Raw genomic sequence first — 25484 nt, 5'->3', positions numbered from 1 at the left:
ACCTCATTATCAATAAATGGTACTTATTAACTAAAGCTAGTTAGAATATTGATATACAGGTTGACCCGTGGTTTTTCCATCAAATTGTAAGATTTTAATCCAGAGGTTAAATGGAGGAAAAAAAATGTTGTTTAGAACTAGACAAAAATATTTATTATCTATTGTATGCCATATTGTACTATTTAAAAAATATTATTTCAAAATGATGTACTGCTTGGAAGCAAATTCAACATCAGAATAAAGCATTTCTTCACAAACATGTATACAATTTCTTTTTCTTTTCGACTTCTGAATTAAATTCTGACAGTTTGGTAGAAAAACTATGAAACACCCTCTACAAGTATTCTATACATATATATTTTGAATAATATGTAATAAACAGAGAACAATAAATAGGTGTTCAATTTTTTTTAAAAAGCACTTTTTATTTATTTACAAAAAATAGACATAAAGACATTTTGTATACTATAAAATGTTATATTCTAATGAAAAAAAAATATTTTAAATTAATTTGTAGCTGACAAATGTATGATATAAATGTCGCAACATAAATTCCGAACATCAATATTAATTAGATATTAATATAATTTTCATACATTAGACAACATTTTATGTCTCATTATGTAGATGAGCTTTAAGGCAAGCTTATGTTTACTCCAGATATACTACATAGACGTTCTACAATTTAGAACCTATTCTAATAGTGCAAATACAAACAATAATGATACATTGTACCTGGAATATAGTCATAGTATATCAATATTGTGTATAATTGTATATAATTTAGTACTTGCAATCACATTTTACAACTTTTTTTTGTAAATTTATATACTGATTTTATATGAAGTACTAATTAAGAAAAAAAAGATACATCCGAGACAATGGAAGTGCTAAGAAATTTTGGTTTTCTTTATAGCTAAAAATAATCAACATGGTGTTTAAAAAAAAATGTTTATTGTAAGTAATTACAGAATGAACTCACGTATTCCTGGTGGCTTTTTTCTAGGTTTATTAATCTCTGCAGCATCTCGATATTCTCATGTTTAATAGTCTTGTCGTTTATTCGTTTCTCAACTTCTTCTACGGCTTTATTCATATATGGTAAATTGAATTGAAGAGCTTCGATAATAGTTTGTTTAGCTTTACTTTCTATAAATACATCAACACTTGTTTCTTTATTTTCTGCAAGTTGCAAATTAGATTCCAAACTCAGTTTTTCTTTCTTTGCTTTTTTGTTTTTCTTCTTCTTTGTAATATTTGTTGTGGTCTGATCTATCGTTTGTTGCGTGTTTGGTGTGTTTATTGGTTCGCTACAATTTTGTACTATTTGTACATGTTTTTCTACGTTATCCTGGGATGTTTTTGCCTTGGAACAAGTAGACTTTTTAAGAGGTAGAGAAATTAAATTCGACTCGGTTCGAACCGAGATGCTCGGTTTCTTAAAGATTGTTATAGGATTTTCCACTGGTTCGTTACTTGGTGTTGCATAATTACTTGGTAGAGGAATGAAATTCGGCTCGGTTCGAACCGGTTCGAACGAGATACTCGGTTCCTGAAAGATTTGTGTAGGATTTTCTACTGATTCATTACTTGGTATCATATAATTACTTGGTATTATATAATTACTTGGTATCATATAATTACGCGGTAACTGTACGACCTCTATAGGATAAATATGATTACTATATTCAGCAATACTACCGTCCGGGTTGTATCTTTCACTACGAACGTTTTCTATATTAAAACTGGCAACGTTCTGGTCGGGTTGTTTACTATTACTTGTCGAAAAACATGTAACAGCAGTAGATGTAGCAGTAGGTGTTTCTTTATCTTTCTGAGTAACATTTGGCTGATGTATAGTATTACTTGTTTGTTTATCTTCTATATTAGTTGTCCAGTTACTACAGCCTGGTAAAGTGTGTACAAATGTTTCATGAGAACTCGATTTCTTAGCTCCTTTATTTTCTTTTCCTTTATTTTTCCCCGTTTTTTTTACTTTATAATAGTCACGCAAAAGAGTGTCTAGTTCTTCATCTGTTAATGAACGAGGTATAAATACTTTATTGTATATAACAGTAATTTGCACATACAGTGGTATGGACACTTCTGGCAGTTTTTGAGGTGACGAATCGCTCGATTTCTTCGTTAACTTTTGAACAGTTTTTCGTAGTCTATTTACTTCGAACTTTGTTTTTGGTTTTGTATAATACACATACAATAATTTTTGTTGTAGCTCTAACAGTTTTTCCGATAATTTAGACAATGCGGAAGAATCTTGAGTACCAAACATTGTTGCTTTCAACGTTTCGATCTGACTACGAAGATTCTTAGGGTCTTCTAAATTTTTATCTAATTGTTGTAATTTTGTTGCTAACAACTTCAACAGTTTTTTTGTACTGCGTGGAAGGTTTGTATTTATTTTTATACCTTTTTCGTCGTCTTTCAGTTTTAGCCAATAGTTAAAGAGTTTATTCACGTACAGGGGAACACCCATCAGCGATCGAGTTCGTGTCATTAGTACTTTTTGCGGATTATAAAATACTTTGAATTCAAATTTAACCGCTTTTATCAATTGCTCGAAAACCGATACAGGAATACGATTTTTTATAAAATTTTCCATATGTGTAACACAATCGGGAGCAACTTTCTTTGTAATTTGTTCGCCATTTTGTTTCTTTGTTTGAAAAGCACCGAACGAATATAAAACACAACAACCCTCGAAGTCATCATCTGTGCCCATTGAGTTGAATACTACATTTTTAAGGCGACCAAATGATCTCCTTTGATTTAATGGTATGACATCTTCATTAGTATCTACAAACACGACATCTGAACATTGTGTTCTATCTCCATAATTCGACACAAATGCTGGCGTTGGAAAATGTTGCGACCATCGATATTCATAACACGTAGAAGAATCGTGTCCACGTTTTGTGCAATTACAACAATAAAGTAAATCTGCGGGTTTCATAATTTCAGATAAATTTTCCGGTACGTTTATTTCAGAATTACGTGTCTGGAATATGAAAAATGATCAGAACATGCATATCTATATTTATCATATTTATATTGTAAGGTTAGAATTACATTTACCGTTTGATGAAACCTTCTCCAAAGATCGGGACACTCGGTAGATTTGTGCCCTACAGCTTTGCACATGTTACAATACAACGTGCGACAAGATTCACAAGTCTTTCTAAATGTTCCTTGTTTTCTGCCACACTATAAAAGATCAATATATTATTACACGATTACTATGCAATAGATTTCTTATAGAATATATTCCAACCGTGAGGCACATCTTTTGCGGACATCGGGTTTCTGTATGACCTTGTGTACCACACATATGACATCGAACAGGTTTATATGGCTGTGGACAATTATACGCTTCATGACCTTCGCATTGGCACTTTTTACACTTCACGTTCCAAAATCTTCGTTTTTTTGAAACGTTAGGCATCAGGTCTTCATCTAAAATAGCCCAAAGTCTTGGATCTTCTATAATTTATTTAAAGTATAGAACATTTAAATATTCAAAATTTATAACCAGAACAAAATTTTAAACCCTTACTTGACATTTTACTTTGAATTTCCCAAATATCAAGATTTTCTTGTCCCCGTGGTTTGTTATAAAATGTTTTCAGACTGTCAGACATGGGACGAAAGAAATATTCTTCCCACGTTTCTTCTTTTTGTTTATTTTTATTCTGACTTTGATTAGAACTTCCTTCAAAATTTTTACTGGCGGTATCTGTGCTTTTCATTTGTTTTGCGTTCGTACACTGTTCACCATCGCTTTCGCAACGTCTTTTTCTACTTGAACTAAATTCGGTAGAATTACAAAAAGGCGCTACCACGTCATCCGCGAAAGTGACCGATTTTTGTTTGTCTCTTTCGTACACAACATTGCTGTTGTTGCTAGTTTCTAATAACAATTGAGATTCAGATACGTTATCCTTTTTAGTAACAGACAACAATGATTTGTTGATCGCATTAGGACTTTTATAATGTACTTCGTTCCCTATAACAAATTTGTCTTTTTCGTTTAAAATATTTCTATCTTTAGAAGAACATTGTTCCAATTCGTTTTGAACATTCTTACGCATTTCTATTATTTCTTTTATACTTGAAACACTTTTTTGGACCCCTGTACAATTTAACATAATATCTTCTGTTACATCACTTTTTGACATATCATTAATAGTAGTTGTCCTTGCTAAATTAGTATCTGAATCTTTGCCACTTTTATAAGTTACCTCTTTGTTATTTTTTAACGAACGCACATTATCAATAACAAATAAACATTCCTCATCTGTATTACTATCTGATATATCTGTACCGTCATCAGAATCTGGTAACTGTATAACAGGTGGTTGTGGTTTCGGTGGAATAGGTACTTCTAAAATGGATTCTTCAGAGTCACTATCTGAGTCTGAACATAGCACTGTCACCTCTTCTGAATTAGTTCTTGTTTTTTGTAGCTTTTCATTTGTTGAAAGTATGTCATATCTTGTGTCCTTTTCTGTCTGATCAGCGGAGCTTACATGCGTGTCTAATTGTTGTTGATTTTCTTTGGTTTCTTCAATATTTATTTTTTGTTGTTCTATTGATGTTTCTTCTAATTGTTGTAATTGTTTTTTCAAATTTTCATACTTTTCTAGATACAGTTTATTAATAAACAACTTAGAGAATTCGTATTTCTTTAATATATTTTCAGGATTGTCATTTATGTCTTGTTTAGTGTGCACAGGTTCCTGATTTTTTTCGATAATATTGTTAACATTATTTTTTGTAGAATTTACATAAACAGATTGATTTGTAGATGTATTTAATTCAGGATTCAAGTTTTGCGTGGATTTCAAGTGTTCTTTGTTTTCTATTTCTGTCTCTGGTTTTATAATATCTTTGCTTGTATTATAGGCATTATGTGGATGCAGGTTGCTATAGGTACTATCTGATTTGTTACATGCTGTCGATTCTTTACTTTTTGAAGATTCTACACTTGTTTGAGAATGTTGTAAATTTTCTATGCAAGGTATGTTTAAGTTTCTTTTGTCATCTGTTTGTACCGACGTAATGTCATTTGAAACACACAAAGATATAAGTTTGGATTTATCATCCTTGTCAAATAACATTGAGTTATCTGTTGAATCTTTTGTTTGATATATTTTGCTTTGATTTCTACCAGCATTGTTCTTTGTAGAATTATCATTGGGGTTAGACAATTTACTAGTACTTTTAGTTTTATATAATTCTGCATTTTCGACAGGAGCTTCTATTTTAATATTCTTTTTTGTATCTATACTTTCCAAGTTATTTGATGCATAATAGACTTCAGCATATAATCGCGATTGTAAATCACAATTAACTTCTTCATCTTCGCTATTTTCGGCTTTACAGTAATCTATAATATACATATCGATTTATTGCAATCAAATTGTTTACAACTGTTACATAAACACAATAAACATTATTTTTGAAACAATATTCTTACCCCGAAATACACTGTGTTCCATAGTTATTGGTATATTCAGCACATGGAACTATTTTGTACTTAATGCAAAAATATTTTATACAGGACATACATAAAAGAAACAAAAAACAAAATATACGTAAAACAAAAGTATTCGTAATGTTTTAAAGAAGGGGGTCGGACAGTTTTAAGAAAATTACATGTGCTTGTATTATCTGCACGCAGTACATTTCCTTACACTTCGTGTAAAACATTTGACTAGTGACATATAATATTAAAATCACGTTATTCAAAGCGACCTAATCCCCCCTAGTTAATGTAGAGATTTGGTAACTATAGTTCAAAGTTACTAGAAATTTAAGTACCGTAAATAACCGCAATTCTAAAACGAGTATGTTAACTTTCCACTTACATAGTTCGTGTATGGATCCAGCGGACCAATGAGGTTTTTTCATTAGTTATATAGTGATATTACCGAAGTTTATTTTCTAGTGGGATGAATTATAGTGTTGTTACCGATTGGCGGTCTAGAGGGATGAGGAGGTGACACCCGCTCTGCTTGGCGAGGCGTGCAAAATAAAGAACTCGAAAATATTCAGTGTAACTTCCACCATTTAGTTTATTAGGAATCGACTCGGTAAATTGACAAATTTGCAAATTAACAATACTCTCCTCTCTCAAGAATTGATCTGATGTCTAAGTTTTGATTTTTACAATAGCAAACCTCAGTTGCCCCTACCAGGATGACAGCGACGAACGTTGCTCACCAGAGGGAGGATTGGTCAAGCTAATCCTCAACGTCGTTACCTTGGTAGGACGGTTCTTAACATTTTGCAACATTCCCGTCCACTCTGCTGTCTAGGCAGACCTACTAGGTAGGCCACGCAAGGATGAGCGAGAACGCTGCATTTTTAATAATAATTTGGGGAAAGCCGTCGTCGGCTCCCCAAGACCTCGGTGTTCCACAGCTATATGCCCAAGCGGGATTACGATACGGCAATCGCTATTGAGGCGAGGAAGAGCTCCAAGGATTCCAAGTCCCAAGTGGTGTTTAGAGTTTCCCTCGCTCACTTGAATCGTGCACTCGATGGTGATTAATCGAGTTCCAATCAATTCCCGCCGCGGCGCTGTGTGTACCAAACCCAAATCACACGATAGCGTAACAGTATGAATATTTCTGAAAGTCCCTAGATATTCTTGTTTTGGTAAAAGTCTGATATTAGGTGATCATTCAGCCGCGTCGGCTGCTTCGGGAAGATTCGGTAGTGACACGACCAATCAGGATCATTTATAGTTTGCGTTCAATGCAGTTGATAAATGGAGGATTTGTGTTTGTCAAGGTAGTTTTGTTTACGCGTAAATTTTCATTCGGTATCAACTTCTCGTACGTTTCGTGTGTGCTAAGAGGTAGATGAAGGTGCGTAACAGTTTCCTTCAGGTTTCGTATTAAATTTAAAAGGTAGGAAATATATCGACTCGGAGAAATGTATTGTAACGCCAAGGCTTGTCGTGCACAACATATGAACTGTGTAGAGAAGAATGATCGTTCAAGTTAAAAAAATAGAGGCTACTGTACGAACCATCACTTAAAATTCACATCAACAGCTTCTAAATCTCTTTTAGTTAATTTATTTTTAAGAAACAACGAGATTACCTTCGGGTTATGAGGCACTCGAATAATCTACACTTTTACTTCATAGGTTATGGAACTACTGACTTAGGTTTATTAAATGATACATATGAATCGAATAATCCATTTTCGAGCAATATTATGTTTTTATTTCAAACTGTGAAATAGTGAACATTGTTTTTAATACATATATATATTTTTTTTATGTTAGCATAATGTAGATAAAATGTAAATAACATACACAGTTCTCTGTTTTTCTGTTTAAATAATCAAACGTTTCTGACAGTAATATGTTTACAGAGAATATTAAGGGAGATTATTTAACGAACAAATTTTTCTGTAATTTTGATATCCTTTATGCACTTTTATATAATTTCTTCTACGACTTACCTTGGTAGTATTCTAATTTTGTGGATCTTCATGAATGCAATGAAAAAATCGAATATTCTAAAGGAATCTTTTGTTTTGTGAAATACTTGTATTTAGTATAGGCATTTTCTTTAAACGATCTTAGTTTATGTTGTAATTGATATACTATAGTATTATAAAATTACATAGGTTAATTTTGTTTCTATCATATTAATTTTAATATAGAATATAATCTACATATAATTGTAATATCAATTATTTAAGATTTATTTCTTTCTTCCAGGATTTAAGATGTCCCGCATTCACAAGGACAAGTACGAAAACTCAAACCCACGTCGTACTCACACTTTCATGTCCACAGAGGATGCAAACTCTGGGAAGAAATCTTATTGGCCGGAGTTGGAGATAACAGGCAGTATAAGAAATTTGAGCCCAAATTTATGGCAGTTAACTCATTTGACAGCTTTATATCTCAACGACAATAGTTTGCAAAGGATACCATCCGAGATTGGACGGTTAGTCAATTTGCGAACTTTAGATCTCAGTAGCAACAAATTACGCAGTTTGCCAGCAGAACTGGGGGACCTCATCTACCTCAGGTATGATATAGATTTTCATTTTTATTAATTGATGTAAATATTTTAACATTTCTCAAATTAGATCGAATATCAACGTTATTATGTTAAACTCTGTTTGTGTTTCAGAGAATTGTTATTGAATCAAAATTACCTTCGCGTGTTACCGTACGAACTAGGAAAGTTGTTCCAGTTACAAGTGCTTGGACTTCAGGGCAATCCACTCAGCAAGGAAGTACTGTCACTGTATGGAGAACCTTCTGGGACCCACAAGCTGCTATCGTATATGCTGGACAACTTACAAGGTATATAGATGAAGTTTCTTTTTATTTAATCAATTATTTGTTAATGCTTTATGGACGATCGACACGTATATGCGTTCAGTGCAAACTATTAATGTGGCTTTGAACTACTTCATCTGTGAAGGGTTGAAGGACGTTCAACGTCAAAAGATTACTTATGCCAATTTATTAATATGTACTTCTTCAGCAAGCAAAAATAACCGGCGAAATTTCAATTTGCTAGCTCGAATACGCGATTCACTCTTTTCGTTCGTGTTATGCTCGCGTGGCGCGCGTATTGATAGTAAGAATAGTCTTTTTCTCTCGCTGCAGGCCCAAATTCTTATTTCACTCAGACGTAGAACTGTGAAAAAATGTTTGGTACTCGCCAAAAGGCTAAATGAAATTTTAATAAATTTGATTAAAAAGCAAGTAGGGAAACTATTTTGGATCGTAGATGACTTTGATTATACAAAAATCTTGAACTCGGGCAAGTGTATTGCTCAACATCCGACCACCGATACCAAAACTACCGACGACGCTAACGATTACGTAGAATGGCGCATCTGGCGTGGCCATTTGTCTAAGTAGATGTCAATCTTTGATTCGGATACCGAGGTATGGCAAATCGAGGAGCATGGGGATATTGGTATTTAATAAACTAAATTAGTGTACCAATAAACTAAAACTAAAACAACGTTTAAAGTAAGCTCGATCAGAGTCATCTGGTGGCGTGTTGAGTAAATGCAACAAGAGTATATATTGATCGATGATGACTGTAACTATATTACACATTTCCGGTCATCTCGCGTAGTACTCTGAAGTTAATCTCACAGTACTTTGAACAAAAAAAGCCCCTTAATTTTTTGATTAGAAATTGAATATCATTAATGTTGTTGCTATGTAACATTGCCGCTATTCTCTGATGGCTCGTAATAGTAGCTATTGTTGAGATGCTTAATCATTTTTAGATCAACAATTCTTTTTAGTTACATCCTGTATGGCGATTTTTAAACGCGTAGATTTAGTCACCATAATATTGAAGTGTTTGTTTTAAGGATCCTGCAAATGCATATTTTTTTTTAAATGAAATTTTATATATTTATTTACTTGACTCGATTCCCCAGGTCATTCTGTATAAAAAATCATTAGGGCAGTATGTGTGAAAAATCAATATTTCGTAAGATATTTCATATTTTTACTCCGTCTCCGGATTGTACGCACTTCATTGTTTCTTAATGTTTTTTTTATAACAGAATTAAACTGTTCACTGTTTATATTAGAACAGTGCAGTTTAATACGTTCTTTTTGGTCTTCTGCAGTAACAAATGATAGTGAATGTCCTTTATCTCTGAGGTAATTCCGTAAGAAAGAGTCTAAAGGATTCAGATCTGGAGACCGTACAGGCCATGGCGTAGTATTATGCGTTGCAAACTATATCTCATGAAATATGGATTTTTTTAACACGATGTCCTAATGTTTTTTTACGCAGAATGACCTGGTGAATCGATTTGAGTAAATAAAAATATGCAATTCCATTAAAAAGTTGCACTTATGAAAAAAATAAAGTAGACAAATAGGCGCTATTGTACCACTCAACTTTTCCCTCTACAGTTTACTTCTATCTGTTGTGAATTACGAATGTATCGATACTGATTCCTGATACTCGAAATGTATTTTTGAAGATTCGAAAGATTCGAATAAATATCATTCGATCGCTACAAAGGACTGCACACAGTCCATCGTTAGGAACAAGTAGGCTCGGCTTATGAAGACCGTTTAATGTCTTAGAGAGCATATTAGTGCCCACATAATTTAATTTCTTTTAACTTCGGGGTCAAGTGGGTGTGTCGGGGCGCAGGCGTGTTGGGTGTACGGGTGGTTACGTTAGGGAATGGTTAAAGGAACGTGGGGGGATTGCAAAAGGGGCTAGAAGGGAAGGCGTACTTCTAGCCATTGTGTTTCATGATTTTTGCCAGTTACCCAATTGCCTGAAAGGTCTCGGGTGTACCATTCCGTTTATCCATTGTTCTCCGACTTTTACTATTCGGCACCACGGTACCGTGCCAGTCATTTCCTCCTCTTCCAGAGGATATTCCCTTGTCATCATCGTTCCCCCCCGCCTTCTTTGTTTTGTCTTCCTTTATATCAGGGGTTGTTCCTCCCGTATCTCGAATCAGGCTCAAACTACGCACGTTTGTTCCTCTGCGAAAGGGCATCGACTCAGAAACTTGCTTCGATTGCCGTTCTCGATTTCAAGCGCTTTTCCTTTTGAACTTCTCTACACTTCTCTGCCCTTAATACTAGATTTACGGGAACACTTCGATTTCACTTTCAGATTTCATAGTTAAAATTACACGGCTCTAATAAAAATATGTATTTCGATAGAATGGTGCTTATCCCAACCAGGTCCAGCAGAATAAATCATTTTCGTGTAAAATATACAGGGTGTTCGGCCACCCCTGGGAAAATTTTAATGGGAGATTCTAGAGATCAAAATAAGACGAAAATTAAGAATATCAATTTGTTGATTGAGGCTTCGCTAAAAAGTTATTAAAATACAAAATTAAAATATTTCAAATCGCTATACAAAAATTATTTTTGGTTGACGGGGTCAATTACAGTCATTTTTGGTGAGTAGACATATCCCCGAAATCCTACGCAATTTCGAGAACAAAATTCTTTACCAAAAATATAATTTCTGGCCAGAAAAGCTTCCTCGAATTTTCATGCAAATTTTTAAAACGTCATAACTTCTAAACGGATTGGAGGATTTTAATGTTTCAAAAGGCAAACAACGCGTATTTTAGTGAGGAATATATAGAAATTCCAAAAATATTCGAAAAGTTGTTCCTTGGACCCGCAAAATGAAAAAAACTCCATAAAAATGGTCCAATTTTCAAACGGCCATAAATCGTACAATAGTGAATATATTTCAATGAAATTTTTTTCTGAAGTGGTGCTCATGGGTACCTATAAAAAAGTATTAGACAACTTTTCTATAGGGCGTCAAACAAAATTATTAAAAATCAAGAACGAATTTTCAGGAAAAATCGACAGGGGGCAGGTGCTTAAATTTTTCAGTGAAAAAAAAAATTTCGAATAGTTCTGAAAAAATTATTTTCGATTGCGGGGGTCAATTACAATCATTTTTGGTGAGTACATATACCCTCGAAATTCTGCGCATTTTCGAGCAAAAAATTCTTTACTGAAAATATACTGTGTGGCCGGAAATGTTTCTATAACTTTGTAACGAAGCCTCGATCAACAAATTAGTATCCTTGATTTTCGTCTTATTTTAGCCTCTAGAATCTCTCATTAAAATTTTTTCCAGGGGTGGCCGAACACTGTATATTGCATTATGGGTATGCAAAAGTTCGTCAGATTTTCTGGATATTTTCTTTCATCGAAAGCAATTAAACATCACTTTTTAAGGAAATGATTTATATTCCTAAACCGCGTATTAAACGGATCACGCTGTGTCGATCTGCATAGATCGAAAATCCATTTCAGCTTTAACAATGTTTCTTTAGTTGCTTCAACAGCAAGAGGCCTTACGTTTTGCGTCGATTTACGACTATTTGCGGTTGTCTTTCCCATTATTGCCCCGTTCAATTTCCTTAATCATTAACCGTAGCAATTTTCTATTACCTTGTTTTGATAGTTTATGGCACTCTTTTCCTGGTCTCATCATGTATACCGGGAAATCCTTATACGTCGAAAACCTAATACGCCAATATTATCAATCACCGTTACCGTTATTGTTATCGTCTGTTTCGCGAAGTTCATCCGGTTGTTCGACTTCTCTGTGCGAACTGTTGAAATCCATCACCATTTACCGCGAATTTGATTGTCCATCTTGAACGAAAGCTAGGTTAGGTACAATAGATTCCAAGATGGCTGATGAAACATAGACGACGAAAGCTAGGTTAGGTACAATAGATTCCAAGATGACTGATGAAACATAGACGACGAAAGTTAGGTTAGGTACGATAGATTCCAAGATGGCTGATCAAAATTTTTTCTAATTTCTTGCATCGTACTTTGTACGATATTCTCTGAAAAATTAGGTTACCCCAAATTTCTTTGCATTAACTCCTTCAGGGACTGAAATTTTGCGATAAAAATTATTCGTTACTTTATACACATTCATCCACCAATTTTAGTGGTTACAATATTAAAAATAATCTACAAACACCATAGGTTTCGGAGGACGCAGGGTTTATAGATGTACGACATAGCATTCATTTAAATATAAATGAGAAAAATGTTAAACACGGATTAGGAATTGCTACACGATTCAGTAAAATTTTATCGCGTGCCGTTCGCCCGCCATCGCTGCGCCAGCACATGCTTAACGGATTATACGACATTTTTTTGTGCCGAGATGACGAAGCTGTCTTCGAATACTTGTTTTTCATGCCTGGGATATAATTTATGTAATCATTTTGCTCCTCGGTATACGGATGCACAGAGAGGAATAATTTGACCTTCCGTTTCTTTGATTTATTTCATTTTTCAGAGCGTACGAGACAATTATAAATATTTCAATCTTAGTTTCGGATTCCCTTTAGGAAAATTCTGTTCAATCTAGAATCAAAAATTGGAGTAATAAATAGAAATTACTAAAAATATTAAACGTAAATAGATTGCAGATTTATTCGAACTAGAATTACAAATACAATATGCAAAATGTAGAATATATTTTATACGTTGATTTTATAACAAATTTCACTTCGAGTGCATATATTCTGAAAGTGTGTTTTTGTTTTGTACCCCCAACGCCATAAATGCAAAAAATTAGGTACATTTAGTATGTTCTCTTCAAAAGTAAAGTAACAAGTTCAGAGTTCACCGACCAATGTATTTAATCATTCTGCTTATGGTAGTGTATAATTCTGAAATTCTAAATACTGTTACACGTTAAGAATGTTTAAATTATAAACAATATTCTATTATGCTTTATAAAATTTCACTTTGTTTCAAATTAATGCAAGATTCTCATCGAAATTTATCAAAAGATTTTGTCTTTCTTTTCTCGAAACAATAAGGAATTATTTAAGTTTGATAATGCAAGATCGTGCATATATACATATATAAAAGAGTAAATCATTATTTTTGACAATAAAACTCGACCTCCTTCCCACTGATTTCTCTTAGTTTCTAATTAACGAAGATTTTTAATCTGATCGCCTTTGTAGTAAAAAAAATTATTCAAAGGAAGATTTTGTCTCTCTTCCCGAGATGATAAGACTCTGAATTATTTAAATTAGATAATGTAGAAGCGGCTGGTAATAAATTTCTGTGATTTTAGTAGCATCCGTCTTCGGGGTTTTCCAATAACATCAATTGTGCCTGGTTGTCGGCAGATATGGTCTATCGACGAGATAAATTCGAGAGTTTCCTGTTTAATTGGTTTAAATCCCTCCCCCCTTCTATAATTCCCCTCTACGATCGTTTCTCAATAGGAAAATCATGTCCAGAGTTTAATGTACCCAAACAAAGATTCATTACTTTTATTGAAATGAACCGGGAATCCCCACAGTACAAAAACTTATTATTTTATTTTATCAGTTTAACAGCCAAAAATCATTATTCGAGTTTATCGCGTTGCCCAGGATTCTGTAAAGATTGCAAAACAATTTAATAGATTGTCGTACAAAGATTTTCTCTTAATTCGTTCTGTCCAATTAAAAAATTGCAAATGCATATATTCGCTGTATTTTATAATAAATGTCACCAATGCGAACCATCAAACAGTCAACGTTACCTAATTGGGATATAAACTTGGTTTCAACGCGGACTTTGATAGCTCATAAATATCTAGTCAATGTGCGGATCGGCGTCGATCTCTATCCAATCAGGGGTTCTAAAACGCAATGTTTCCAAACCTTTCAAAAGCTCATGAAACCTAAAATTCAAAAATTTCTATTAGCACACAACTCGATAACAACCGACACTCTGACTCTAGACTTTTATATTTTTGTAAAAAGGATATCGAAATCCACTGGTATACAAAGTTGGAGTCAAATCGAAATTCTGTAAGGGACGACCGTTCACTTATCAAAACCGAAAACCGGCCGCAATTTGCCGAGTGTCGTTTTGATCTCAACAGTTTTGAGAACCACTGATCATACTCGTGTGCTCGATGATGCGACTCGGAGAGAGGGAAGTAGAAAGCAGAGAAACGCTCGTCACGAATGAATAAGAAAATATTCGTTTCGGTGTCCCCGGGAGAAAGAAAACTGGGTCTCGTGCGAGCGAGACAAGTGAAAGGGGTCCCCGAAACAACAACAACGAAAAAAGAAGAAGAAATTAATGCGTGATTCGCTAGACTGGCCACTGCCACCTCACCCGTATAATTACGCGAGGCCTCGGTCCCGGCTTCGTGTAATTCAGGACGAGCCGAGAGGAGAAAGTGAACCGCGGTTTTGTGTGTTCACCGTCCCGGGAACACGCATGATTCATTCGTTATTCGGCGTGCACCGTGTTCACGAGGTTAGGCATTAAGCATCCGCCGCGAATCGCGACTATGAATTTCAATCCACGCCTTCTCGTCGACCCATTTACACTGACAGGACACACGAGATCCACATAAACGCGATTATTGTCATTTATATTGATGTACAAACACGCGAACGTTGTTACTATCTCTTATAAACTATAGAAACACGAATAGCCGTCATTATTGCTGCTCGTTAGTCGCATACAAACACAATCAAACGCGGTTTTTGTCACTTATATTGACGTACAAACAGACAAATGCTGTTGGTGGTACGTTTAATCACATATAAACATGGATAAATACGATTATTGTCACTTACATTGATTTGCAAACAGATAAATGTTGTTAGTGTTATTTCCAATCACATACAAACATGGATAAATGCGACTATTATCACTTATATTGACTTAAAAACAGACAAACGTTGTTACTGTCTCTTTCAAACATGTAGAAACACGAGTAGACGTGATTATTGCTGCTTATTATCGCATACAAACTTGATTAAATGCGATTATTGTTACTTACATTGACTTACAAACAGACAAACGTTGTTAGTGTTACTTTCAATTACATACAAACATGGATAAATGCGACTGTTCTCACTTATATTGATGTACAAACACAAACGTTGTTGTTGTCTCTTTCAAATATGGAGCAACAAGGATAGACGTGACATTGCTGCTTATAATCGCATACAAACTTAATTAAATGCGATTATTGTCACTTATATTGACTTTCAAACAGACAAACGTTGTGAGTGTTACTTTCAATCACGTACATACTCGGTCAAACGCGGTTTTTGTCACTTACATTAACGTACAAACAAGCAAACGGTTGTTACTATCGCTTTTTAAACGTAGAAACAAAAATAGAAATAATGGACATCGTGTTTAGGAAATTAATTTTCTTCACTTAATTGAAACTTGTTGCTGTAGAAAGGGGAGCCACGTATTCTTATCGTTGTAATTACTTTCGCGGCAACATTTTATTTTGATTAAATTCACAAGGGAAACGAATCGTACCAATCGTTTCAGGACTACGCCTCTGTTTATAAAGTTTGCGAACGCTTGAATACATTTAAGTAGATCTGGCTGATAGAAAAGCGAAGATCGTATTTACCACGTTTTTATAGATGTTCCGCGCCTCTGTGTTTCGCATCGAATCGCGTTCGCTGTGGTTTTTGCAATTCGCTGAACGATTCGGACGTGGGAAAGCGCGGAGTGTTTTCAGGCAGAAAAGTCGTTGCACGTTCCTCGGTGGATACTTCTTTTTCAAAGTTGCATGCTTTTTGTTGCCTCCTTCTGGAGTTCGTTGAAAACTAGTTCGTTCGTTAAGTTGAAAGGTTCATTTCAAACAAAATTGCATCGATCCGCGTTTACAGTTTACGATAATACTGGGGAATCACGACATTATACGGGCCGTGTTCTGGATTCAGTCTACTTTCTATTTAAATCGCTCGGAATTTAATTAGAAAATCAATAATTACTAAGTATTCATTTTTATTCGTTAAGCGACAGACGGAAAATGGTAATTTTTAACCGTTGCCCTTCGCATTGGACTTTCTACGAAGCATAGAATTAATATTAAGAAAGCGTTGCGTCCACTTTTCGCTAATAAATACCGTACGATCGATGGAAAGTCCAATCGGTAGCTGTTGGTCAAGTTCTATCTGCGTGGGAGGAAATCACACGCCTCGGATTTCCACTCGAGCGGTTTGCATCGACTGATGGGTTTGGAAATCGCTTGCCAGCTAATAACTCTCATTAAGGTGCGTGATATTGGGAATTACGTGCAGAGTCGGCTACCAAAGCGATGTGACTACGAGCCATGCATTATGAAAGCGGTGTAAGTGCATTTTTGAAAGGAAATTGAGCTTCTTCGAGCAATGATTGACCCGGAAGTGCACGTGCAGCAAGAATGTTCGCTCCGTAATTGTTCCCAGTTACTACCAATGCATCTCTAAGCACTCGTAATGAGGTACAAACACTCAAACATTGAAGCTATCTCTTTCAAACACGTAGAAACATGGATAGATGCGACTATTATCCCTTATAATCGCATATAATCACGGGTAAACGCGAGTTTTGTTACTTATAATGGCATACAAACACTCAAAGGCTGTTAGTGTTATTTTCAATCACGTACAAACATGGATAAACACGACTATTCTCACTTATATTGATGTACAAACAGTCAAATTCTAAAATTATCTCTTTCAAACATATAAAAACATCAATAAATGCGACTATTATCCCTTATAATTGCATACAAACACGGTTAAACGCGATTATTGTCACTTATATTATTGTACAAACATATAAACTTTGTTACTGCCTCTTTTACACTGTTGAAACACGAATAATCGTGATCATTGTTGCTTATAATCGCATATGAACTTACACGTGATTAGGGTCACTTACATTGACTTACAAACAGACAAACATTGTTAGTCTTACTTTTAATCACATACAAATATGGATAAACGCAATTATTGTCACTTATGTTGATGTACAAACAGTCAAGCTTTGAAACTATTTTTTTCAAACACCTAAAAACATTAATATGTGCGACTATTGTCCTTGATGATCGTATACAAACGCGATTGAACGCAATTTTTCTTACTTATAATGACATACAAACGATGTTGGTGTTACTTTCAATCGCATACAAACATGGATAAGTGCGATTATTCTCTTACATTGACGGACAAATTTTGTTACTATCTCTATCAAACACATGGAAACACAGGCAAACACAATTATTGTCATTCATAATCACGTATGTACAAATGCGATGTTTGTTACTTTTAATGGCATACGAAACACTGAAACACTGTTAGTGTTATTTTGAATCAATTTTCTCCAAAAGTAATAATTCGCATAAACATCCGCAGTTACTGTAGTAGGATTCTAACGAAAATGCGCAGGTCGTTAAAGAGAAAGAAACAAATTTGTTAGCCCACTTTCTCCAGCAGCTGTTATCCGCGAGCCATAAACTGCCACCTTAATAAATGTTCGTTTAATTAATGCGCTTAAACTTTTCTCTTACAACACGATCGACTTGACAGCCGATTACCCTGCTTCTGTCCACAACTTTCTCGACTGTCTGCTAGTAGAGATCGGTTGGTACGTCGGCTCCACGATCCACAACGCCGAATCCTTTCTGTTGAACAAATCCTGGTACGTGTATTCCCCGGGTCATGCGAGCATACGTGTGCACGTGTGCGCGGCCATAACCACACGCGATTTCCTGCCTTTCTCTGCAGCCAACAGACTCGGCAAACGAAGCGAATCAAACGATAAGGCATTCACTCAGCGCACACTGGCGAACAGAAATGCGAATATGGGCAGTGGGCAGCAGCTATTATAAACGAGACTCCTTATCTCTGAGAACTAACCGACACTGCTCTTTCCCACGTTTTGTTGCTCCTGCAACCAAGCAGGGCGTTTCCTTCGACGCGAACAACACCGAAAGATCGTTCGAATTTCAGTCTATCTCAGAGTTTCTCTCGTTACCCTTACTCTCGAAACCTTTCCGATTTGGAGCCATACTCCGTAGACCACAGCATCCTTTCGAAGACACAGTCTTCATCTTCTTCGTTTCAATCGCTTGGACGCAATTTTTAGCCACCCTTGGGACCACTATCATTCTAGGGTTTGTTTCTCGTAGCCACCATATATGACATTCAAATTCGACTAGGCAGAATTTGGTTCTTTGTCCTGGAAATATCTCTCCAGGCGCTCATAATGATGAACAAACACTCAAACTTTAAAAGTATCTCTTTCAAATACGTAGAAACATGGGTAGATGCGACTATTATCCCTTATAATCGCATACAAACACGTTTAAATGCAATTTTTGTCATTCATAATGACATACAAACACACAAAGGCTGTTAGTGTTACTTTCAATCTGATACAAACATGGATAAACGCGATTATTGCCAATTGTATTAATGTGCAAACAGTCAAACTCTAAAACTATCTCTTTCAAACAAGTGGAAACATCGATAGATGAAACTACTATCCTTTATAATTGCATACAAATACGGTTAAATGCGATTATTGTCACTTATGTTGCTATTCAAACATACAAAGGCTGTTAGTGTTACTTTTAATTACATACAAACATGGATAAACGTAATTGTTGTCAGTTATATTGTTGTACAAACATATAAACTTTGTTATTGTCCCTTTTACACTATTGAAACACGAATAATCGTGATCATTGCTGCTTATTTGTTTGTTGTCTCTTTCAAACATGGAGCAACAAGGATAGACGTAATCATTGCTGCTTATAATCGCATACAAACTTGATTAAACGTGATTTTGGTCACTTACATTGACTTATAAACAGACAAACATTGTTAGTCTTACGTTTAACCACATACAAACATGGATAAATGCGATTATTGTCACTTATATTGTACAAACACACCAATTTTGTTACTATGTCTTTCAAACAGATTGAAACATTGTTGAACACGGTTGTTATCACATAAAATGACCCACGAAAGCTGTTATTCACACTTACAATCCCATTCAAACATGGTTAAACCTAAGTCCTGTCGAGAATCCATGACGTTCAGTCTAAATCAACATTTAAAAGAAAGACTGAACAAAAAATGAGATCAAACAGACGCAGATAATGTCACAGCATCATTTCTTTCACAGCAATTTTTAGTCACCTTTGAAGTTATTTTCATATTTTAGGGTTTGTTCCTCATAGCCGCCATATTTGTTTTTCAACTTAGACTCGACAAAATTCGGTTGTTTGTCTTGGAAATATTGAAAACTTTTAGAGAAAAGTGTTGAATATCTTGGTCCGACCAATCTTGCGTTCCTCTACTATTTTAATTGCATATTTCGTGATATTATTTTTCTGAGCACGAAAAAGTAAAGACAAAGTTTCGTTAGAAAGCACACGCTTCGTACGAGGCGAAGTTTAAATATTCATTGTGCTCGTTCGTGAAATCTCTTTCGATGAATGAGATCGTTTAATGCGTGGAAAGTGGGACGTCGAAGATAATGAGCGCAAATAATCTCTCGAAGCAAATTTTCAAGGCGTGAGGGGAACAGACGGATTTCTAAAGAGCTACCTGTCGTGGAAACACAAGCAATCGTACTAATCAACTTTCTTCTGAAACGCAGAAAAATCTATCGGGTGCCCGGGTACCGTGCCAGAGTCGTTAATTGTATTTCTTGAAAGTTTCCTCTACTGGAGTACGGTAATTTGTGAAGTATTCCAAGAAGAAACAACTGTCTTGAGAAGAGGCAACGTCTACTTTCTATTCCCCGACTGTTGCCCTCTGAATCTGAACGATGGAAAGACGGGAAATAGAACGCTAGAAATTTCTCTGCGCTGCTGAGACCTTCCTAGTCGAGTCTCTTTTCTCTCTCAGACGCTGTTGGATCGTTTAAATAACTGTTCGCATAATTACTACCTAATATACACTATTTAACACTAGAAGAAAGCAATGAGTTAAAAAAAATCTACATATTTTGACTTCTGAATGATTTTACAAATTTGCAGTATAAATAAATGTTGAATATTTCTCTCTATTTCATTCACTCTCAGTGTTACTCACTTTCGCTTGCGTAGCAGTCGAAACTAACATAGAAAACATCATTTTTCTGTTACCTCCCTCGATAACGTTCGCGGTGTGGGCCCCCGATTACTCTAATACAATTTTGTACATTACGTGTTTTATAAGATTATTTTTATCTTTTCGCCTATTGTTTGCATTAAAAAATGAAAATATTTCTTTGAGTTCGTTGAATTATTTACCAAATCGGGGCCCCGAATATTGTAATACAATTTTCTACATTACGTGATGTATAAGATTATTTTTATCTCTTCGTCTATTGTTTGCATTAAAAAATGAAAATATTTCTTTGAGTTCTTTATCAAAAACGTATAACGTGTTTTATAAGATTATTTTTATCTCTTCATCTATTGTTTACATTAAAAAATGAAAATATTTCTCTGATTTCTTTATCAAATCGTATTACGGGGGGCCCCCGATTACAGTAATACAATTTTCTACATTACATGTTGTATAAGATTATTTTTATCTCTTCAACTCTTGTTTGCATTAAAAAATGAAAGTATTTCTTTTAGTTCTTTGAATTCTTTATAAAATCGGGGCCCCGATTACTGTAATACAATTTTCTACATTACGTGTTTTATAAGATTATTTTTATCTCTTCACCTATTGTTTGCATTAAAAAATGTAAATATTTCTTTGAGTTCTTTATCGAATAATTAATAATTGATAATTGTTTCCAGCAACTTTTGTCCGCGACTGTATGCGAGCGGGAATCGTTGAAATATGCCCGTGTTTGGTGTCGTTTTCGTCCCGAGAACTTCCCGGGCCCGGCGAACGCAATTTTCTAATAATAAAGCAAGGAATAGAAAAGTTTTGCGTTTCTGGTTGGATAACTCGGTAGTAACCTGAGTCATCGTCAACCGCGACTCGTAGATAACGCCCGAGGCGCGCTCCAAACCAGCAGTTCCCGGAAGTGATGGAGATAGCCACGCGACTTTTGCCGGGGGAAAAATTACTACTCTAACAGAGGATTTATTGTACGGGGGGAAAAGTGAGTTCTAACGCCTGCTGCGTGTGTTTAATCGTTTTTTCTTTGCTCGTAAATAGGAAAGGATACCTGCAACGCCTTCGTTCGGCGCTTAATTAATTTGCTTTCCGCGTTGGAGAAATTTTTTTTTAAATGAAGAATACGTTTCGGGAACAAAATTGCTCGTGTCTCGTAATTTCTAGCAATTTTCCTCATCTAGAAATGGGAACTCTCACCGCTCCGTTCCTGGGAATAATTATTTATTCGCTAAAGAAGGAATTTCTTGAAAAGAAAATTCGTTGCTCCAATTTGTAAATTTGAAAAAATTTTTTTAAATTTGTACAGCAATACATAGTTCAAAATATACTGTACAGTTGAATTACGTTTGTACTCCGACTTGTAATTACAAATGGCGTATAATCGATTCTGTCGTACGGTTTATCTATACTATTATATAAATTAATTCGTTTAGACCGTGTATACGTATTTATGTTTGCCGAGTATGAACTCAAGAATCATTGGACCGATTTACATAGATAAAACTTTCACTGCTGGATAGCTGGTTCTCCAGTTCGAATGTAGGCTGCAATCCACGTTAGTGTGTCTTTCGATTTAAACGGGTGGGCAAAAGAAACCCGCGAAAACCACCAAATGGAATATTCTTTTGCGCTCGTAAACTATCGAATTATAATTAATTATAAGATATTTCTCTGGAAAGATTTTAATTTTACTTTTCGTTCTGCGCGAGCATGGTCAGTTTACTCGGTTAATATTGGCATCGGGAAGGTTGGGTCAAGTAATTTCTTAATTCATTAAATGGAAATTTCTGCCTCGTACATTATTTCATTTACACGGAACGTCATAAATTATTTATAACTCGATTCGAGGGAAACTGTTCCATTCGTTTCGTTGGAATTACTAATCCGTGTCCATGCACTTGCAATATTATAAATCACGAAAACATACTTGTATCTAACATTAAAAAATTTTATTTCACGCTCTCATCGTTTACTATTGGTATAATTTTAGAATTGATCGTATATTCGTTTGGAATTTTTTTTTTTAACTTTATCTTGCAGCCGTAACAATTAATACAAATTTATTATCAACTATAAGATGACGTAAATAAATCTCTGCAGAAAAATTCTTTTAACCCCTAAAATTAAAGAATTTACCCTCAAAATAGAGAAAGTTATTCTGGTGTCCTGTTTTGGGCGAACCTTCCACCCCTGCACATATTAATAATAGACAACGATAGATTGCTTCTGGTATCGTAGTATCTTCGAATAACGATCTTTGACGATCGTTGCAATTATCGATTAAGCACGGTGAAGCCTATGTGCACGGCAGGTGGAAGACGACGAAAACAAACACAAGTTAGGCGACAGAGAAAGCGAGGTGAAGCCTCATTTATAATCCACGGGAACATTCTACTCCCTTCTGACGCGATTGTATGCTGCTTTGACAGAGTTTCACCTGTCACGCTAACGGTCTTGTCAGCCAACGCGATCGTTCTCTCAGTTTTATGTACACGCTGTTGAGCTTTCATGCTTCTGTCGAATTTCCCGCGCAGAGATTATTACTATGCCACAATTTAAAATTCCCAAGTCGTTTCTAACGAACAGATCCAATATACCGACTCCAGAGATCAATTTAAAGTTCTTAGAAACTTATAGAACTCTAAAATACTTAAGAAAGTAAGACGACGATAGATAACGACTCATATAAATGCGATTATTGTCACAAACTTTGTTACTGTCTGTTTCAAATAGGTGGAAACACAGGTAGACGCGATTATTACCATTCATAATCACGTATAAACGCGTCTTTTGTTGCTTATAATAACATCTAAACACTCAAACGTTGTTATTACAAACATGTATAAATGTGACTATACTCACTTATGTAGACGAGCAAACATACAAATTTTGTTACTATCTCTATCTAACAAATGGAAACACGGATAAACGCAGTGTTTGTTATTTTTAATGGCGTACAAACACTCAAACGTTGTTAGCGTTATTTTCAATCACGCACAAACATGGATAAATAAGATTATTATCATTTATATTGATATACAAACATACAAACGTTGTTAGTAACTCTTTTAAACTATAGAAATACGAATAGATGTGATTATTGTCGCTTGTAATCGCATACAAACTCAATCAAACGCGGTTTTTGTCACTTATATTCACGTACAAACAGACAAATGCTGGTAGTGGTACTTTCAATCGCATATAAACATGGATCAATGCGACTATTATCCCTTATAATCGCATACAAACTTGATTAAACGCGATTATTGTCACTCACATTGACTTACAAACAGACAAACGTTATTAGTGTTACTTTCAATCGCACTCAAACATGGATAAACTCGATTATTGTCACTTATATTGACATACAAATACATAAACGTTTTCGTTATCTTGTTCAAACACGATTGTAGTCATCTATGATCTCATTGAAACATTGTAAAACCTAAATCCACAAACGCATAAGGTTTTTCCAAGTTCATAGAGATCAAGTCTATGTAGTTATTTTTACTGACTGTAGTTGGTAGTGTTGGAACGGAGATATGAGGGGGAATCCCGTGGTAGAGTGCCCGGTAGTGTGTAATGGCGTTGTGAGGGAACACATCTAGAAATGCCTAGGTACTTTCATTGTTAAAATAGAAATAAATGTGTTGAAATAATAATGAGTTGTTTAGAATAGTTTAGAATGAACCAAACATAATCCCAACAAATTCCACAAATCTGAACGAGAACTCCGGTTATTATATGAATTTGCAATATACACAAGTATAATAAAACCTTCCTAGATGTTAGTTTCGAAAGATAGCAAAATTTCAGGGGCGTCCAATAATTTTTTCACGTATTGGAGCCGGGAAAATATACTTTTTCGAGTAGTAGGTCTTCGTGTATCTATCGTCTTTTTGCAACCACGTTCGTTAAGACGAATAATTGTTTCATAAATTCCAAGAACGTTCAATTTTTTCATGGATATATATAACCTAACTTTATGTCCCACGAGGCTTTTATCTGTCAAATATTTGCGGAAACTATTGGTTTTGCAGCGTTATAAATCGTCCCGTGCGCCGACCTTTTTTCTTACCAGCCGACAAAATAGAGATAACAAATGGCGAGTGTTATCAATCACGATAAATTTCTGGATGCGTGCTATCCGAAAAATTTATTGGTAATTTTGCGTGTTGTTTTATGGGGGATAACGGGTATCTATCTCGCATCGTTCGCTTCGTTTTCCTCTGGCCTTTTGTTTCTATTTTCTGACCGCACCTTCGTGCTGTCTCCGCCTCTCTTCGCCTTTCCCTCGACTAATTCCACCGGCGTGACGCGAATCAATAATGACCGGTTGGCAACAAAACTGACGCTCGTTATAGATCGGATAAATATTCAATTTCTTTTGGTTTCGGTCAGCCTTCGTCGCAAATTCGACGAAACGTTTAAACTTCTACCCCTGAATTATTCTTCGAACCAACGTCAACGACGCGCAATCAGCGTCAGACAAATTTGTTATCTCAAAATTAACAATTAAATAAAAATCTGTGATAAATCTGTAACAGGCAACAGAATTTTATTTTCGAATTAAAATTTATATTCGTTCGAAAACAGGGTAATTATTACAGGTTTGACGAGGTTTGGCCTCGTTTGATTCCTCCGCTGAAATTACTAGATTCCCGCTGTTGGTTTGTCTCTTCTAAAAGAGAAAGTTTTCTTTCCATGACAAAAACCATCGACGCGTGTGTTGCGTTTCGCGTTTCGAGATACAAGTCAAGCAGGGTGCAGCTGTGTCCTTCCTTGGCTTGTTTAGACAAAGTATAGGTCCGATTGGGTCTTTTCATTTTGGACGTTTCTTTCAAACTGTGCAGACGTGCCTTCCAAGTGTTTCAAATAACATTAAAGCTTAGTTAAAAGAAATTTCGAACAAATTGTTTTTATCCCACCTATTTCCAATACCCGCAAACCATTAAGCAACGATGGCGAAGTATTTCAATGGCATAACGAAGCGGATAACCGTCGTGCACACGTTTTGTATCGATACCAGGTAGCGAG

The 25484-nt window shown here is 35.3% G+C and overlaps 2 protein-coding genes across 7 annotated transcripts in view; one reads left to right on the top strand and one right to left on the bottom strand.

Annotated features, from left to right (window-relative positions):
• Positions 1-373: 373 nt before the first annotated feature.
• Positions 374-5718, bottom strand: LOC143340735 (uncharacterized). 4 transcript variants are annotated; one of them, XM_076763008.1, is made up of 6 exons: positions 5495-5718; positions 3572-5404; positions 3290-3498; positions 3094-3222; positions 983-3016; positions 374-735 (listed from the first exon to the last, which is right to left on the bottom strand). In XM_076763008.1, the coding sequence occupies exons 1-6, from the start codon at positions 5514-5516 to the stop codon at positions 679-681; spliced, it is 4284 nt and encodes a 1427-aa protein (XP_076619123.1). In that variant the 5' UTR covers positions 5517-5718; the 3' UTR covers positions 374-678. The 4 variants fall into 4 exon arrangements, with proteins under 4 accessions (XP_076619123.1, XP_076619131.1, XP_076619149.1 ...); XM_076763016.1 differs by having other exon boundaries at positions 3290-3495; XM_076763034.1 differs by having other exon boundaries at positions 3290-3471.
• Positions 5719-6761: 1043 nt separating this feature from the next.
• Positions 6762-25484, top strand: part of LOC143343936 (CCR4-NOT transcription complex subunit 6-like) — a 253776-nt gene continuing 235053 nt past the window's right edge. For 2 of the 3 annotated variants that reach the window (XM_076769357.1, XM_076769375.1), the window contains exons 1-3: positions 6762-6890; positions 7756-8071; positions 8177-8352. In XM_076769357.1, the coding sequence (XP_076625472.1) occupies positions 7764-8071; positions 8177-8352 (484 nt within the window). In that variant the 5' untranslated portion in view covers positions 6762-6890; positions 7756-7763. Of the gene's footprint in view, positions 6933-7755; positions 8072-8176; positions 8353-25484 lie in introns of all 3 variants that reach the window. The other variant, XM_076769367.1, reaches the window with a different exon arrangement.

Source organism: Colletes latitarsis, chromosome 1 (assembly GCF_051014445.1).
Source record: "Colletes latitarsis isolate SP2378_abdomen chromosome 1, iyColLati1, whole genome shotgun sequence".
NCBI classification, from domain to species: Eukaryota; Metazoa; Arthropoda; class Insecta; order Hymenoptera; family Colletidae; genus Colletes; species Colletes latitarsis.
The sequence above is the reverse complement of the archived record's forward strand: the minus strand, read 5'-3'. Positions and strand labels throughout refer to the sequence as shown.